Source organism: Equus quagga, chromosome 1, assembly GCF_021613505.1.
Source record: "Equus quagga isolate Etosha38 chromosome 1, UCLA_HA_Equagga_1.0, whole genome shotgun sequence".
NCBI lineage: Eukaryota > Metazoa > Chordata > Mammalia > Perissodactyla > Equidae > Equus > Equus quagga.
Genome location: NC_060267.1, coordinates 93,169,739 through 93,185,375, shown reverse-complemented (window position 1 = coordinate 93,185,375; position 15,637 = coordinate 93,169,739). Strand labels below are relative to the sequence as shown.

At 54.4% G+C, this 15,637-nt stretch overlaps 1 protein-coding gene across 5 annotated transcripts; it reads left to right on the top strand.

The window, feature by feature from the left end:
- Positions 1–246: 246 nt before the first annotated feature.
- Positions 247–14,431, top strand: ABO (ABO, alpha 1-3-N-acetylgalactosaminyltransferase and alpha 1-3-galactosyltransferase). 5 transcript variants are annotated; one of them, XM_046651935.1, is made up of 8 exons: positions 247–597; positions 1,287–1,363; positions 6,762–6,831; positions 7,464–7,520; positions 9,073–9,120; positions 11,292–11,327; positions 11,822–11,956; positions 13,082–14,431. In XM_046651935.1, exons 2-8 carry the CDS (start codon positions 1,333–1,335, stop codon positions 13,770–13,772), a joined length of 1,068 nt encoding a protein of 355 aa, XP_046507891.1. In that variant the 5' UTR covers positions 247–597; positions 1,287–1,332; the 3' UTR covers positions 13,773–14,431. The 5 variants fall into 5 exon arrangements, with proteins under 5 accessions (XP_046507891.1, XP_046507919.1, XP_046507925.1 ...); XM_046651963.1 differs by lacking the exon at positions 1,287–1,363; XM_046651969.1 differs by lacking the exon at positions 7,464–7,520.
- Positions 14,432–15,637: the final 1,206 nt, after the last annotated feature.

Sequence of the window (15,637 nt, the reverse complement as noted above, 5' to 3'; positions counted from 1 at the left end):
CGTGATGCCGAGCCCAAGAGACGAGACAGAAAAGCGCACAGACTGTTGGATTCCATGTGCGCCACGTCCAAGCACAGGCGAACGCCTCTGCGATCGATGGTCGACGATCAAGATCAGCAAGCGGCCACCCTTTGGGGGGACGGCAGTAGTTGTATGGAAAAGGGGCGTCCGGGCTCGGAGACGCGTGGCTCTGCCCAGACTAGTGCGTGGGGCGGGGTGTCGGGGACGCGCCCCGGGGGTCGGGGGTCGCGGGGCGGGGGTCGGGGGGCGGGCTGGGAGGGGCGCGCGGCCTCATTGGTGCGTATGGAGGAGGCCCCGCCCGTTCTCCTCCCCCCGACCCCGAGCCATGGTGCCCGGGGACCGGTGCCAGCCTCTGCGCCCCGCTGTTCCTTCGATCGGTCCCACCTCCCGGAGTACTGGCCGCGGGCGGAGCGGGCAGCACGTGGACGCCTCGGGGTCTGCGGGGTCGGCCTCACCCCGCCCCGGAGGCCCGGGCGGAAGGTCGCGGAGGAGCGGGCGCCCTGGCAGCGCGGAGGGGACCCGAGGCTGCCGCTGTCGGACGCGGGGCCATGGCCGAGCTGCTGCGGACGCAGGCCCGTGAGTGGCGGTCCCCGAGGTCCCCCAGGAGGAAGGGTCCTGGCGGGCAAACCGCGCACGGCGCCCGAGGGCTGGGCCGGGAGGGCGCCCGAAGTCGCCTGCGGAGCGGCCGCGAAGGGAGGTCTGGAGCCTCCTGGGGCCCAGGTACTCGGGACCCGCTGGCAAGGTCCGAGCCTGGTCCTCGGTAGGTCGGGTGGCCCTGCCGTCTCCAGGAATCTCCCGCGCCCCGCTGTCCACGCCCCCGCCGTTCCCTGCACGGGCTTCCCAGAGCTGCCGCCTGGGGACCGGCGAGGGCCGGGGCAGCCCGCTCCGCCCCTGCGGAAGGCTGGGGGCTGCTCGCCGCGCCAGCTCAGCCCTGTTCCTTTGTCACGGTCCCCTGGGCACCTGCTGTGCCTGGAAGAGCTCCAGGCTGGCCAGGCGGAGGTGCGGAGTCCGGAGAGCGGGGCGCAGGGGCGCGGGCGCCGGCGGGGCCGCAGGTCTGTGGGCAGGGCTGGGAGGGGGACGAGAGCCAGGCCCACGCGGCCCCAGGGCACAGGGCCCTTAATTTAGAGCACATGTTGGGTTCAGGAGGGCCTGAGATGGACAGAGGCCTCGCCTGGGTTTAGGGGAGGAGGGCAGGGCAGGAAGAGTGCAAGTTTTCAGGAAAAAACCAGGTGGGTGTGCTGGCACATCTCGCCCCTTCCCTGCAGAATACTCACAGCTGGTTAGCGTTCACTGTGAGCCAGGACTCCGTCTATGCCCCTGACCCTTCCGGACACCCTGGGAGGTGAGTGTTCATCCCATTTTCGCCAGAGAAAACTGGTTTCGCCAGATTGAGGCCACTGTCCCGCTCCCACGGGGGCAGAATGGAGTTTGGAATCCAGGTCTGACCGCAGAGATGCTCTTCACCTGCTGCTGGCGCTCTCTGCATCCCTCCCCAACCCTCCTTGTGGTCCTTCCTTCCTTTTGCTGTTGTTCCTTTTTTCCCCTCTTAAAATATTTTAGCAGTTTTTTGTACAATAAACAACACACGAAGTGCAGTGGCCCCGATCAAGGTAATGAACACATCCGTCTCCCCAGCATCACTCATGCCCCGGGTCTTACACTGTCCTGGTCGGGCTTCAGGTTATTGGACCATCTTTCACCTGCTCTGGACCCTCGGAGGACCAGGGACTCTGCCATTGGTCTCCATACCCCTGGGGTTCCAGCAAATTCTGGCCCATGACTGACCGGATGCAAACTCCAAGATGAAGATGTTCAGGTCTTTTGAGAAACCTGGCAAAGGAATCCCCATTCCCAGGGTCACGTTCATTCATGTGTTCATTCATTGATTAAGTAACAGGAGGCCTGGTGCTGGGAAGGACAGCTGCCACAGTGAGCCAGCTGAGGAGGTGGCCTTAGAGGCATGAATGGGGAGGCGCCCAGTGTGTGAAGATCTGGGGCATGAGCGTGCCAGGGAGAGGACCTGGTACCGGGGATGGCTCTGCCCCAGAAATCGGTAGGGCAGCGGGCGTGTTAGGGGAGAGAAGGAGGGCAGGGGGCTGAGGAAGGGAAGCCGGCCTGAGAGTGGTGAGAAGGGGACGTGGAGGGTAAAGGATGAAGTTGGCAGGTGGCAAGGTGGCTGCTGTGTGGGTGGCTCCTAGGAGATGCCTGACTCCACGCCAAGACCTGGCTCCCTGGAGGCCTGACAGCCCCGTGCAGGAGTTCTGGCTCTCCTCTTATTGTGGCAGGTCTCCCCAATGACCGGGGAAGAAGGGAGCAAAATCTCACCCAGAATTACAAGCAGGACTTCGGGGCAGTCTCTGCTGAGCTGTCCTCTCCCTTCAGCCTGGGGCCGGTGATCTCTTCCTGATCGCTTTGCTTTCCTAAACAGCTTTGTTGAGTTTTCGTTTACACACCACAACACTTATCTGTTTGAAGGGTACTACTCAGCTATTTTTAGTCAGTTTGCAGAGTTGTGTCATCAATTTTAGAACTTTCCCATCCCCCCCAGAATTCCCTGATGCCCATTTGCGATCCCTCCCTGTTCGCATCTCCAGCCTTTGTCTTACCATCCCGTCCTCAGGGTGCCTCCGTGTCGTAGCAGGTAGCAGCATCTCATTCCTGTTGGTGGCTGAGTAATTGTTGTGGGGCTGCAACGGAATTCATCTGTGGAAGGGCATTTGGGTTGTTTGCACTTCTTAGTTTTTTGAACATTTGTGTACAAGTCTTTGTGTGCACGTATGTTTTCCGTTCTCTTGGGTAGATACCTAGCAGTGGAATCATTGGGTCAGATGGTAAATATGTGTTTAATGTTTTAAGAAGCTACCAAACTCTTTTGCAAAGTGGCTTTACCATTTGACATCCCCATCAGCGGTGTATGAGGTTCCAATTTCTCCACATCCTCACCAACACTTGTTACAGCCACTCTTGTGGATATGAAGTGTTATCTCCTTGCTATATTTTTTTTTTTTTTTTGAGGAAGATTAGCCCTGAGCTAACACCTGCTGCCAATCCTCCTCTTTTTGCTGAGGTAGACTGGCCGTGAGCTAACATCCGTGCCCATCTTCCTCCACTTTATTTGTGGGATGCTGCCACAGCATGGCTTGATGAGCAGTGCGTAGGTCCACACCTGGGATCTGCGCCTGCGAACCCCAGGCCTCTGAAGCGAGGTGCTCGAACTTAACTGCTACACCACTGGGCTGGCCCCTCCTTGTGGTTTGGATTTACTTTTCCCTGATGGCTAATGATGTTGAGCATCTTTCCATGTGCTTATTAGCTGTTTGAGTATCTTTGGTGAAATGTCTATTAAGATTTTTTGCCTTTTTAAAATTGGAGTACATGTCTTCTTTGTTGAGTTTTAGGATTCCTTTATATTCTGGGTACCTGTTCCTTATCAGATATATGATTTTCAAATATTTTCTCCCTATCTATGACTTGTCTTTTCAGTTTCTTAACGGTTTTTTTGAAAAGTTTTGATTTGGATTAACTCCAATTTAACATTTTATTGTTTGTGGGTTTTGGGTCATATGTGGGAATTCTTTGCTTAACCCAATGTCACAAAGATTTAGTTCTGTTTTCTTCTAAGAGTTTTGTAGCTTGTATCTTTCAAGAGTTTGTGCATTTCATCTAAGTTGTCTAAATTGTTGGCAAACAGTTGTTAATAGCGTTCCCTTAAAATCCTTTTAATTTCTGTAAGATTGGTGTTGGTGTATCCTCTGTCACTCCTGATTTTCGTCATTTATGCTCTCTCTCTCTCTCTTTAAATTTGGTCAGCCTAGCTACAGCTTTATCAATTTTATTGTTTGGTTTCATTGTTTTTTTTCTTTATGTTTTCTATTAATTTATTTTCACTCTAATCTTTATTATTTTCTCCCTTCTCACTTTGGGTTTTATCTGCTCCTTTTTCTTTTTCTACTTTCTTAACATGGAAACTTAAGTATTGATCTGAGATTTGTCTTTTCTCAACTAGGTATTTATAATTATAAATTTCCCTCTAAAAATGGCTTCAGCTTCATCCTGTAAATTTTGGGATGTTATGCTTTATTTTTTATTCAGCTCAGAATATTTTTTTATTTTCTTCTTTGACACATTGGTGGTTTGGAAGCATGCTGTTTAATTTTCACATATTTGTGGATTTGCCAAAGCTCCTTTGTTATTGATTTCTACTTTCATTCCATTGCGGTTAGAGAACATACTTTGTGTTATGTCAGTTCTTTTAAATTCTTTTACATTTGTTTTGTGACCTCATATGTGGTGCATCTTGCAGAATATTTATGGCCCCTTGAGGAGAATGTGTATTTTGCTGTTTTGGGTGGAGTATTGGAGAGGTGTCAGCGAGGTTAGCTTATAATGTTGATAAGTGTTCCATGTCTGCCAATTTCCTATCAAACTATCCCACCTGTTATTGAGAGTGGAGTAGGATTTTGAAGCATCCAACCATTATTGTGGAATTAACTATTTCTGTTTTCAGTTCTGTCAGTTTTTGCTTCCTGCCTTTTGGGGCTGGGTTGCTAGGTGTGCGTACATTTACGTTTGTTATAGCTTGCTCACGGGATGAACTTTTGTCATTGTAAAATGTTCTCTTTGTGTCCAGTAGCATTTTTGGCCTCAGTCTGTTTCGTCTGATGTTACTATTGCTGCTCCAGCTGTCTTTGTGCTTACCGTTTGCATGATACATCTTTTACTGTCCTTTCACTTTGGGTCTATTTGTGCTTTTTTCCCTAAATAGCTCTCGTGTAGACAGCTTATATGGAAGTTCTTTTCTTAAATTGAGTCTCGCTTCCTCTGCCTTCAGTTAGTGTCTAATCTTTTCACCTTCAGTGTTATTGCTGCGGTTGGATTTCCAGCTGCCGTTTAGCTATCCGTCTTCCGTGTGTTTCCTATCTTTTTGCTCTTCTGTTCTTCCTTTACTGTCTTCCTTTGTATTACGTAGAACTTTCTAGTATGCCATTGTGACTCGCCAGAAGCCACAGTGAGATGCCACCCCACGCCCTCCAGAATGTAAAGCTGAAAAGATGACTATCCAAGGCTGACAAGAATGTGGAGACACTGGAGTTCTCACGCATTACCCACGGGGTCGGGAAATCCTCCAGCCACTTTGCAAAACGATTGAGCAGTTTCTTACGAAGTTAAACATACACTTAACATGTGACCCGTCCCTTCCACTCCTAGGTATTTGCTCGAGAGAATGGAAAGCTTGTGTCAAAAAACATACCTGGACATAAATGTTTATAGAAGCTTTGTGCTAGGCCCCAATAAGGGGAAAACCCTGAAATGTCTGTGAGCAGGTGAAACGATAAGCAATTTGGGGCATGTCAACAGTGGAGGACTCCTTGCAGTAAGAAAAAATGATACATGCAAGAGCATGAATGAATCTTAAAAACATGATGCTGGAGCCAGCCCGGCGGTGTAGTGGTTAAGTCTGTGTGCTCCACTTCGGCGGCCTGGGGTTCACAGGTTCGGATCCCAGGCGCAGACCTACACACCACTCACGAGCCACACTATGGTGGCATCCTCATACAAAATAGAGGAAGATTGGTACAGATGTTAGTTCAGGGCCAATCCTCTTCACCAAAAAAACAAAACAGACAAAACATAACAAAACATGATGCTGTGTGAATGAAGCCAGACAGCAGAGTATGGACTGTAGGATTCCATTTAGAAATGCCTGAGAAGGGAAATCTGTAGTGAGGGAAGAAGATCAGGGGTTGCCCGGGGCAAGGGTGTGTGGTGTTTGACTGGAAAAGGGCAGGCCGGGGCGGGGACTTATTAGGTTATGGAACTGTGTATCTTGGCTGGGGTGGTGGTTCCCCGTGTGTATACACTGTTGAAAACTCGTCAAACTGTGTCCCTACAGTGGGTACATTTTATTGGATATAAATTAAACCTCAAATGAGATTGACTTTAAAAGTTTAAAAAAAGAGACATGGAACCATTTTTTCAAAATGGAAGGGAAATTATTTCCAACCTAGACTGCCCGACAAACTATCTAGAAACTGCAAAAATGAAAAAATTCATTTAAACATGTAAAGGCTCAAATTTTACCACCCGTGTTGCTCGGTTTCAGGAAAATATTAGAGATACACTGTTCCGTGGGCATGGGGTTTAGAAACGCGGGGGCAGGAGCAGGGGAGCAGGGTAGGATCAGAGAAGCAGGGGGAGAGCAGTCCTGCAGGGCTGATGGGGGGAGGGGCGCGGAGGTGCTCTTTCCACATGGAAGCCTTTGAAATCTTGACCTTGTGAATATACCACTTTCATAAATGTAGAAATCACCACAAACAAAGACCAGCGATTGTTTCTAAGTGCAGGAGCTACAGGGGTCTGTGAAATGCTTGGGGGCAGAGGGTCACTTGCTCCTGGAGGGGAGTTCTGGTTATTGTGGTCCCAGCCCCTTGACGGGAGGGTCAGCAGGGGTCCTCCGGTGGTCATTTCAGTGCGGTCATTTCAGGCTCCAGGGAAAGGCACTCGGTGGAAAGGGGCTGTCAGGAGGGGAGAGTAACTCCGGGTTTTGGAGGGAACACCTGGGCCATGTGCCGGGAGGAACCAGCACCCTGCGCCTCTCTCTACGGGAGAGGAGAAACTGATCTCCACCTGCAAGGGGAGGGGGCTGTCTCAGGACCTGACGTCTGAGTCATGAGAAGAGAGCAGTGGGCGGACGGGAGGAGGAGAGAGGAGTGACCTGGTTTCCACGGCTGTTTTTTCAGGAAAACCAAAATGCTACCTGCTTCGTCCTGTGACCTTTCTCCTGATAATGCTCGTCTTGGTCTTCTTTGGGTAAGAAATGTTCATGGCCATTGAGGCCTGCCAGGCTTGGGGAGAAGCAGAATAGCGCGAATCACATCCTTGTGGGGTCCCCGCCCCAGTATCGCAGCAGGGATGACAGGACTGATGACAGCGATCTCCCAGTTCCGGCCAGTCACACACACCCTCTTCTTGAAGCCTCACCTTGTGAGTGAGCTGTCTTCCCCCCATGGGGAGTTGGGGGCGAGGCCACGAAGCCCCCGTGAGCTGTGTGGCTGGGCAGTGGGGAAGGCCATTGGGAGCTGTGCTGTTAGCCACGTCCAGATGGAGAAGGTATGGGGCAGTGTTCCTGGACGCTGCCAGGAATCGCTCCCTGCCACAGTCTCGAGGCTGCGCTGACCGTGCACAGGGACCTGCTGCAGCTGCCAGAGGAGCTCAGACAGCATCACTGTCCACAGTGACCACCCCTCCTGCCACCTCCGTGACATGTAACAAGTCGCCCAAGCTTTGGGGAGTTGCTCCGGCCCTGCCCAAGGCCCAGCAGCTGCACCAGCGAGCTCTGGACTCACCACATGGGCACCAGCTCCTGCTTTGCGAGGGCATGATGGACAGGCCATCCCGGGTCTGCCCTCCTCAACAGTGGCCTTTGGTGACTCTTCCCACAGCGCTGGTTTCCTGAGCCCAAGAAGCCCGGTGCTGTGGAGCAGGCGAGCAGGGGCAGGGTGAGTGAGGGTGAAAGTCAGGGTCACAGCGCTGTGAGAGCCAGCTCAAGGACTGGCCAGGTGCTAGGGGGCAGTGGTGGCTACTTCGTGGGTCCCCTGCCTGGGCTGATCCATCGGTGGGTCTGGGCCTCCTCCTCTTCCCTCTCTCCACTCTGCTCAGAGCAGCTCAGCTGCTTCTGTGGCCTTGAAGGGTCACCTGGTCAGGACTGACTCCCACGGGTCTGGCTTCAGCCTCAACATCCCTTCTGACTTCCCACCCCGGGGGTCACCCACGTGTCCCATTGTGACCCATGGCCTCTTGCTCCCCGCCCTGCTCCTCCTGTTGAGTACCTATGCGGTGAATGGCCTCGCCTCCCTCCCCGGTGCCCAAGGCAGAAACCCGGGAGTCGTGCTTGTCTCTCCCTTCATCCTCCCCCCATGCTGCTCTGTACCAGGCCTCTCCGTCCTGCCTGGAAGCACCTGACCAGTTCCTGGCCCTCTGCCCCCTCTGCTGCTCTGGCTGAGGTCCCCTTCTTCTTCCCAGCAGCCTTTATGCTCACAGCCCTCTCCTCTTCCCCGACCCCATTCTCCTCCCTAAGCCAGAGTGATCTTTCCGGAACATAACGTATGAGCCCCCTGTGGACTGCTCCCCACCTGTGCGGCCTCTACAGCTGCATCTCTCCCACGGCGGCCCTCAACTCTGTGGTCCAGGCCGGGGGGTCTGTCTTGGTCCTGCACGTGCCATGCGATCCTGACGGGGCCTTTGCATGTACTCTGCCCTCTGCCAGGGCCCCTCCTCTCTCCTCCCACCCTCTGTATCTGGCCAGTTCCTCCTCGGATCAGTCGTCTGCTGCATAACAAACCCCAATTCATGATTTGAAACAGTCAGCCATTGATCCCCGTGTCTCTCCAGGTCCTGGGGTTGCCTGGGCTCAGCTGGATGGTTCCCTTCTCAGGCCAATGTGGGCAGACAGTGGCTGGGCTGGGGTCGGCTCAAAGGCCTCCTCCGAGCTCCGGCTGTCGATGCTGGCTCTCGGCTGATCCCCCGAGCGCCTGGGCTTCCTCTCAGCTTGCTTGGGAGGGTCCAAGATCAGTGTCCCCAAAAGAGACAGAGTTGTATGCCTTCTCCGACCTGACTTCAGGAGTCCCACAGCATCATCTCACAGCCGTATTTTATTTGTCAGACTCTTGAGACCAAGGCCAGTCTGTGTGTAAGTGGCAGAGCACAGACCCACCGTGATGGGCGGGAGCCTCAGAATTCGGACTTGCGCGTCTTGAAACCACCAGCTGTGCAGTCACAGCTCAGCAGCGTCTAGTGGATGTGGGGTCTGCGGATTGGCAGAGGGTGAACCTCCGACTGCAGTGTCTGGTGTCACAGTGTCTAGGGACATGCCGGGACACAGGCCAGCATCAGACCCACTGCCCACAGCGACGGCCGTTCTGGCATGTTTCAGATGGACCCTGTCTCCACACTCCAGGCTGCTACTGTCCCCGTCTACTGGGACCCCCGGCTGTGATCCGTGAACCCTGATTTTTCCTGCTAAAACCCGCTTTCTGTGTTCTCATTCTGCAGTGAGGCTGGAAGGGAATCAGTCGGCCTGCAAGTTGTGAAACTGTCGAGGTACAATGTCTTTATGTGGTGCCTCCCCATCTGATACCTGCCCTCCAGGCGGAGTGTGAGCTCCAGGAGAGAGGCATGGGGAGAGGGGCGTGGCCACTGGGACAGGCTGTCTTCCTCCTGCGCCTCCGCCTCCCATGGAGCATGCTGCTCCCTTCCCTGAGGCCGGGTCTGACACTGCCCTCCTCCTGCAGCCACGGAAAGATCCAGGAATAGCTGGTGCTTCAGTTTTGACCAGCTCCATGGCATCTGGCTATTAAAGAGGGGACCAACTGGCCTGGTTTGCCAGGGCTCAGAGGTTTGGGCGGAGGGGCTCTGGGATGTGGGCCTTTGTCAGTGCCGACACCAGAAAAGTCTCAGGCAGTCTGGGACAAGGTGGCCACCCCACTTTTTTTTTTTTTAAAGATTTTATTTTTTTCCTTTTTCTCCCCAAAGCCCCCCAGTACATAGTTGTATATTCTTCGTTGTGGGTCCTTCTAGTTGTGGCATGTGGGACGCTGCCTCAGCGTGGTTTGATGAGCAGTGCCATGTCCACGCCCAGGACTTGAACCAACGAAACACTGGGCCGCCTGCAGCGGAGCACAGGAACTTAACCACTCGGCCACAGGGCCAGCCCCAACCCCACTTTTTCTTTTTTCTTTTTCTTTCTTTTTTTTTTTCCTGAGGAAGATTAGCCCTGAGCTAATATCCATTGCCAATCCTCCTTTTTTTGCTGAGGAAGATTGGCCCTGAGCTAAGATCTGCCCATTTTCCTCTATTTTTTTTTTTTATATGTGGGATGCCTGCCACAGCATGGTTTGGTAAACGATGTGTAGGTCCATGCCTGGGATCTGAACCCGCAAAACCTGGGCCACCAAAGTAGAGCCTGGGAACTTAACCGCTATGCCACTAGGCCTGCCCTATTTATTTTTCTTTCTTTCTTTCTTCTTTTGCTGAGGAAGATTCATCCTGAGCTAACATTCACTGCCAATCTTCCTCTTTTTTTAATGGGAGCTGTCACCACAGCCACTGACAGATGAGTGGTAAAGGTCTGCACCCAGGAACCGAACCCAGGCCGCTCAAGTGGAGTGTGCCGAACTTAACCACTAGGCCACTGGGGCTGGCCCCCACCCTACTTTTTTAAAAAAACTTTTAACTATAGTAAAATACACAGGACCTAAAACTTACCACCTTAACCATTTTTAAGCTCACAGTTCAGTGGCCTTAAATACGTCACATAGCTGTGCAACCATCCCCACCATCCATCTCCAGAATTTCTTCATCTTTCCAAAGTGAAGCTCTGTCCCCATTAAACACTCACCCCAGCCCCTCCCCCCCAGCCCCTGGAACCACCTTTCTACCTCCTGTCTCTGGATTTGATGACTCTAGATCCCTCATGTAAGTGGAATCATAGAGCATTTGTCCTTGTGACTGGCTTATTTCACTTGCATCATGTCCTCAAGGTTCATCCATGGAGTAGCATGTTGCAGAATTTCCTTCCTTTTCCCTAAAAAGGGAAAAGTGCCCTGCTTTTAAACGCCATCCCAGGAAATGCTAATTGCAGTCATTACTGCGGATGACGCGTGCCCACTGGCTCCTCTTCCTGGGGACTCCACAATACTAGTTGGGCCACAATAGTAGTTGGGCCAGGGCCACCACTCACAAATTTCCCAGGGTTGCTGCACCTGACGGTGCTTTAAGCTCACGTTGGAGCTGGTCCTGTGACAACCAAGTCGGGGAGGTGTTCCTCTCCCCACTTTGCACACAGGAGGCCTGGGCTCTGGGAACCTGGTCACCTGCCCCTATCACCCAGCCAGTGAAGGGGCAAAGGAGCTGCGGGCCCAGGTGGACTGCCTTTCCTTTGGGCCGGCTTTCCTTTGGATAGTCCCTCGTGGGAACTACCCAGGATTGACCACTTCCGGCTCCCTCCCGCCCACGCCCACAGTGAATTACAACACAGGCCCTGGGACTCCTCCTGCCTTAGGCAAGAGGAAGGCAGTGCACCTGAGGTCTCTTTGCTCCGTTGCCCATTTTACAAAGGGTGAAACTGACACTGTGAGACTGAGTGCAGCCTGCCAGGGTCCCTGGTCCTGGGAGGAGACAGACCCTCCTCTGCTTTCACAGCTCCACCAGCCCCACCTCTAGGGTGTCCATCAAACTTCCTGCGCACTCACTTCACGGGTGTTCTTTTTCAGGATGGTGTATCCGCAGCCCAAGGTGCTCAAACCCTCGTGAGTAAATGTACTGAAATTTGCTGCAGCCCTGGGCACTGTCCTAAAGGCACTGGAGGGCGGTTTCCTTGAAGTCACTGCGGGAGCTTGCTTTGTACTCTTTTCCTCTGGGGTCTTTCCGAGAGCTGAAGTGGAGCCCACAGATATTCTCTGTCCTCTTCTCCTTCTGTGGCTTGCATTTCTTGTTTTCTATGCTCTGTGCACCAAAAAGTATGCAAAGATGTGAGGGGAGCTTGGGGAGGGGCCCACCCCTCTGCTGGCAAATCCCGGTGCCCACTCTGAGCCAGCGGGTCCAGCGTTCTGAGCCAGCTGGAGGCATGTGCACAGATTGGAGTCTGGCTTTGCATCTGGTTGGTTTCCTGCGAATGCCTGGGGGCAGCGAGGGGACGGAGGCTGAGTAGGGGGGTCCCAGGTGGGGGTGACAAGCACCAGGGACGAGTGTGTTCACCCTCCCGCCAGCTCACACGTTGCCCCGTGGCTTTCTCACCGTGCAGTAGGAAAGATGTCCTTGTCCTTACCCCTTGGCTGGCCCCCATCATCTGGGAGGCGACCTTCAACACTGACATCCTGAACGAGCAGTTCCGACTCCAGAATGCCACCATCGGAATCACGGTGTTTGCCATTAAAAAGTAAGAAAGCGAGATGACAGAGGATAGAGACCGGGAGGAGGGAGTGACCAGGGACATCAAGGTCTGTCCTTGTGTCCAGGGCAGAGTGAGGCGGCGCCTGCCTTGTCCTCCCGAGGGGTAGATGTGAAAGGCTGTTCACTCAGTGGTCTTACTGTGTCCTCCTGGGCTCAGCGAATGGATGCCACCCGCTCCTTCTCAGGAGGCTGCATGTCACCCAGGATCATAGCTCCAGCCTACTGTCTGTGTCCTGTGCCTCCCCCCCCCCCCCCCCCCCCCCCCCCCCCGCCACCGTGGCAGACATGTCAGTGACCCCAGCACATGCCCCTGATGAGCCTGGGAGCAGCCACGGACCCTCTGTCAAGGCTGCAGGGGGTCCCTCCACCAACCAGAGAAGCAGGTAGGAGGGAGGAAGCCTGTGGCCTCCTTGGACAAGTAGAAAGGTGGTACCCACAGATCTGGGCTCCTCCGGGTGCTCAGATACAGGATGGGGGGCAGCGAGGGGGACAGCCAGGTCAGGCTCAGCACTCGGTCCCAGACCCCTGAGAAGGAGCTGACCAGTGAGGCCCTGGGACACCAGGGTTGGGTGACTTCATGGCGAATGAACTGCAGGCAAGTGACTCGACTTCTCTGAGCCTCTGGAAAGTGGAGCTGACGACAGCACCTGCGCAAGGGATGGGGATTGGAGCAACCTTCCCTCACAGAGCTCACCTGAGACCCCCTTTCCTATTCAGACCTGAGAGAGCTGGTGTGCAGGGCCTAAGAGGGGCACAAGGTTGCCTCTGAATTCTTGCTCCAGTCCCAGGACAAGGGTCTGTGGGATCACCAACCAGAAACCTCAGTGCCCAGCATTGGAGTTTATCGAGGGGGAGGGGACCTGCAGGGGGTTGTCAGTCTCTCCTGTGTAAGATGGGGTGCTGATGGACCCCCATCTCAGGGAGCAGAGGATTAGGGGGGTACAGCCCATGGACTCGCTTAGGGTGGGCCAGGAGAGTGGCTGCTGCTTGAAGCAGCCGAGGACCTGCCTTCCGGAAGAGGGCACACCCACTGCTGGCCGCCAAGCTTTGGGGTCCCTCCGCCGGGCTCGGCAGTGACCCTGTCCCAGCCCTGCTCTCGGCCTCCCCGCAGATATGTGGTCTTCCTGAAGCTGTTCCTGGAGACGGCAGAGCAGCACTTTATGGTGGGTCACAGGGTCAACTACTACGTCTTCACTGACCGGCCAGCCGATGTGCCGCACGTGCCCCTCGGGGAGGGCCGGCAGATGGTGGTCCTCGAGGTGCCGGCCTCCGCGCGCTGGCAGGACGTGTCCATGAACCGCATGGAGATGATCAGCAGCTTCTGCGAGCAGCGCTTCCTCCGCGAGGTGGACTTCCTCGTGTGCGCGGACGTGGACATGAAGTTCCGTGACCACGTGGGCGTAGAGATCCTGTCCCAGCTCTTCGGCACCCTCCATCCCGGTTACTATCGGGCCAGTCGCGAGGCTTTTCCATACGAGCGCCGGCCGCAGTCACAGGCGCACATCCCCCGGGACCAGGGCGACTTTTACTACATGGGGGCCTTTTTTGGGGGGTCAGTGTCTGAGGTTTACCGGCTTACCAAGGCCTGTCACCAGGCAATAGTGGCCGACCGGGCCAATGGCGTCGAGGCCGTGTGGCACGACGAGAGCCACCTAAACAGGTACCTCCTGGACCACAAGCCCACCAAGGTGCTGTCCCCGGAGTACATGTGGGACGAGAAGCTGCTGGGCTGGCCCGCCATCATGAGGAAGCTGAGATACGTGGCTGTGCCCAAGAATCACCGGGAGATCCGGAACCGATGACGGGCTGCCAGGAGGACTGCGCAAGGGCGTGGGCGGCCGCCCAGTGTCGCTCCTGGGGGCGCTGCCCTGATGGGGACCTTTATAACAGGCTGGGTAACCCCACTTCCTTTTTCTGTCCTTGTTACGGCCTCTTAATTAATACCAGCCCTAACATGGGTTCCCTTCCATTGAAACCAGCGTCTATGGGGCTAAAACCCAAAGCACACATTCCCTGTTCTCTGCTGCTTTACTTACACTCATCAAATATGTAAATATTTGTTTCTGTAGTCTTTGACTCCCTGAGCTTTACAATCACAAAGAAGTTAGAAATTGTTTAAAGCTCAGATGGCCTCCCGCTGGGCTCCCAGTAAACTTGTGACTAATCACAGGTCCTTGAGGTCTATTACAGGGAGCCTAATGTCCAGAGAATATCAGGAAACTAAAGCAGCCCAGGCCCCAACTCCTCGGCTTCCTGACACCAGACTCTACCCTCCACCATGGAGATGAACAGTCAAGGACACCCACCTGCAAAATTCCCTTCTCTTCCCCCCTTGCAAACAGCAAAACCTTAAAACCCTTTCGTCGTTTCTGAACAAGGGAGCTAGCAGTTCTTAAGGCACTAGCCATTGCTCTGTTCCCTCCACCTGGCAAAAACAATAAAGCCTTTCCTTTCCACTCAACACTCTGCTTATTATTTAGATTGGCATCAGGTTCAGAGACTGAACTTTCAGTAACATTCTGTTGAGGGAAGTTGTTGAGGCCTAGCACTTACACACACACCCCCCATTTGGGCCAGCCCAGCACCACACCCCTGCCACACACACACACACACAATTAGACCTGACGCCAGACCTCAGGCACACAAGTTCCTGGCACGTGGCAGGCCCACCTTCAGCTGCCCAGTGGGTGCTCTGAAGGTCCTTCAGCTCCCAGGAGGCAGGTGGTCTCAGCGCCTCCTGAGAAACAGGAACCGGAGATGCAGCCTCCTCCAGAGCCAGAAGGAGGGTGCAGCGCCACAGTCACCCAGCTCCAGCTTTAGGCCAAATCTCTGCCTTTTCTGGAGTCTGGACAAAGATGAAAGGTCCCTTGGGCAGCAGGTGGCAGATGAAGGTGATGCTGTTTCAGGACCCTCTTGGCTGGTGCCAGGCCCTCGTCCAGCCCAGGGCACAGCCCGCTGTCCGCCGCCCCCCGCCGACTTGGAGCTCAGCAACCACCTTCACCCGTCACCTCAGGCAACTCTCGGTTCACTCAGGAGCCGCCAGTTCTCTTACTGAGAACGAAATATTTCTAGATGATGATAGGAAGTGGCTAATTGTGGTGAAAACCTGTCTCTTACATCCAAACGATTTCCATGTCCCTCCGAGAGGCCCTCCCATGGTCTAAAGGCTGCATCTTCTTGCCCCTGCTTTCCCCTGTCACATGCGAAGACAGAGGGAAGTCAGATGTGACACCATCACTGCTCTGCTGCGGTTGGTCAAGATCCATAATTGCTGGGTCCTTTGCAGCTGTTGGATGTTTATCTGTGTCAATCCTGAGCAGCCGTTTTTACATAAGAACAATTCGGGAAAAGGGTTTTCTCCCTGGAGAAATGAACACAACCCGGTCAGGCTGGGAGAGGCCCCGCCATGAGCCCTAAAAGCCCAACAGGCCCTGGGCTGGGTTCTTCCCTGGTCCACGCTCCACCTCGTGGCCATGAGGCTTCAGGGGCGCGGGTGCCGCCTCGCAGGCCCTTCAGTCTCCTGACGCTGGGGCTTGCCTGGGACCGCTGAGCGCAGCCCCGAGAACACAGTGCCCTCTGGGTCCCAGGGTGGTTTTTGTCTGGATGTGCGTCCTGTTGGGATTCTCAGTGCTCACTGCCGGATTTGCACCCGTGCACTCTCCCTGGA

Bases quoted from the DNA above. Each gene is read 5' to 3' on its own strand.
- ABO (XM_046651935.1), top strand. From the start codon at position 1,333: ATGCCCCTGACCCTTCCGGACACCCTGGGAG. The intron at 1,364-6,761 runs GTGAGTGTTCAT...CTGTTTTTTCAG, and splicing joins CCTTCCGGACACCCTGGGAG to GAAAACCAAAATGCTACCTG. The intron at 11,957-13,081 runs GTAAGAAAGCGA...GCCTCCCCGCAG, and splicing joins ACGGTGTTTGCCATTAAAAA to ATATGTGGTCTTCCTGAAGC.